Genomic DNA, 2,182 nt, shown 5'->3' with positions numbered 1-2,182 from the left:
ATATTCTAAAATAAAATGATGGCAATGCATCTACAGGTCATTTCCTTGGCTGTAGTCGCAACGTCTGTCGCGGTCCCCCAAGGCTATAACCTAGCAGCGCCCTCCGGAAGAGGATTTTCCCATGGCTCTCAAGGTGGAGGAGGATCCTTTGGTAGTGGAGGCAGAGGATTCTCGGACGGTGGAGGAAGATTTTCAGCCAATGGAGGAAGTGGAATCTCCGGCGGTGGAGGTGAATTTTCGAGTGTCGCAGGTTCTTCAGCTGGACAAGGTTATGGGGAAGGAGGTTCCGGAGGAGTCTGCAGAGAAGGAGAGATCTTGCACGTAGATGGATCGTGCGTCGTTCCCATCGTTACAAGAAATGTGTTCGTTTATGATGCTCCCGAACAGCCTCAAGGGGAAAGCGGTCCACCACCAAGTATTCCACCACCGAGGGTTGATCACAACATCCTGTTCGTACGCATTCCTGAAGAAGGTCCAGGACCCGAACCTATCATTGTTCCACCACCAAAACAGGAAAACGTTGTGTATGTCTTGAACAAGAGCGGAGGTGACGGAGGACAACGCGTGATCGAGGTAACAGCTGCTCCTCCTTCAAATCCTGAGGTATATTTCGTCAACTATGAAGAAGGAGAAAATCCAACCCTTCCTATTGGAGTGGATCTTCAGACTGCTCTCCAGGCAGCTGCTGAAGCAGGTGGCCAGGTCATCGGAGGTTCCGATGGTGCTGGAGGAGGAAATGGCAGTGGTTCTGGAGGTAGTTCCAGTGGTGCTGGAGGATTTGGAGGTGGTTTCGGTGGTGCTGGAGCATTCGGAGGCGGTTCCGGTGGTGCTGGAGGATTTGGAGGCGACTCCGGTGGTGCTGGAGGATTTGGTGGAAGTTCCGGTGGTGCTGGAGGATTTGGTGGTAGCGGAAGTGGTGCTAGTGGTTTTGGTGGTAGTGGAATTGTCGTTGGAGGTTTCGGTGGTAGTGCAGGTAGCGGAAGGGGTTCAGGCAGTGGTCTGTATGGTCCTCCATCTTAAAGATCCATTTCTAAATGTTTTATACCAAAAAGAGAGATGGATCATGTTTATTCCAACTTTCATTCGTTTTGTTAACTGTTGCTTGTTTCTGTAATGATAAATAAAATTAACAAATCAGTTTTACTTCTTTAAAGTTTCCTAGACGAAAAAGAACAGTGTGGGTAGTATTTTGTATCTAATAATTCAGCAATATTGCTAATAACGAATTGAGTATGTACACCATTATCATTATTCGTAATGTTATTGCTTGGTTATCATCATTTCAATATCAAAATCGTTGACACCCGCAAAATAAATTCATACCTGCATATTTTATCAGCATAGTTTTGTGCATATTTTAATATTCGACAATTAGCATGTAAGGTAAATTCATGTATGTAATAATTATACACAGATCCCTCCTATATAAAAAAAAAAAAAAAAAATGAAAAGCAAACCTACATATTGTGACATATATACACATACATATACACTACTGCCCTCCGTAGTTCATAATAAACACTTCTTTTTATAAGACTTTAAACAAACGCCTTTTTTCCATGCTGGTTATGAGTGTACACATACCTTATCGCCGAAGCCCCATTTTGATGCTAAGACAGCGCCCATATAGAATTTCATTTTGACCAGAAATGCCCTTGGCGTAACATTCTCTGTGAACACGCTCGGTGACGTTGCAAGGATGGTTTTAAGGATTTAGCTAGTTATAAGACGCAGATCCTGATATGCGATGTGCGCTATATTTTCTCGACCCTGGCACTGATTTTTTTCCCAAAGGACAGACAATACAGTATTTCCTATTAATAATGTAGCAATAATGTATATGTTCGTTAATGAACAAAAATAAAATATACAGAAGTTTGCGATTTGTAGTTCTATAATTGGTGCTTCTTTTTCTAGTCGAAGGAATAACTGTATCGGGTAAATCTTTATTTCTTGGAGAGAAAAAATCTCACGTAATGGATCTGTCACACCACTCACTTGGGTAACAATACCAACAATTCTGAGAACCACTACCCTACAGTAAGTTATGATGGAACATCGATTACGATAACAGTATTAGCGTAAATCATGTCGCAGATTTTGTCTACTTGTATATCAGTATCGGTTTCATCTCATTTTATTCCATTCCCTGTTTTGCCAAGCAAGTCAGTCTGCTTTACCT

The 2,182-nt window shown here is 42.4% G+C and overlaps 1 protein-coding gene across 1 annotated transcript in view; it reads left to right on the top strand.

Moving 5' to 3' along the window:
- Nucleotides 1-1,020, top strand: part of LOC125038021 (pupal cuticle protein 36-like) — a 1,169-nt gene extending 149 nt beyond the window's left edge. The window contains exon 2 of the mRNA XM_047631257.1: nt 37-1,020. Coding sequence (XP_047487213.1) covers nt 37-1,020 — 984 coding nt within the window. The remainder of the gene's footprint in view (nt 1-36) is intronic.
- The last annotated feature ends 1,162 nt before the right edge of the window (nt 1,021-2,182 follow it).

This window comes from Penaeus chinensis, chromosome 24 (assembly GCF_019202785.1).
Source record: "Penaeus chinensis breed Huanghai No. 1 chromosome 24, ASM1920278v2, whole genome shotgun sequence".
NCBI classification, from domain to species: Eukaryota; Metazoa; Arthropoda; class Malacostraca; order Decapoda; family Penaeidae; genus Penaeus; species Penaeus chinensis.
This window is presented reverse-complemented; position numbering and strand designations above follow the sequence as displayed.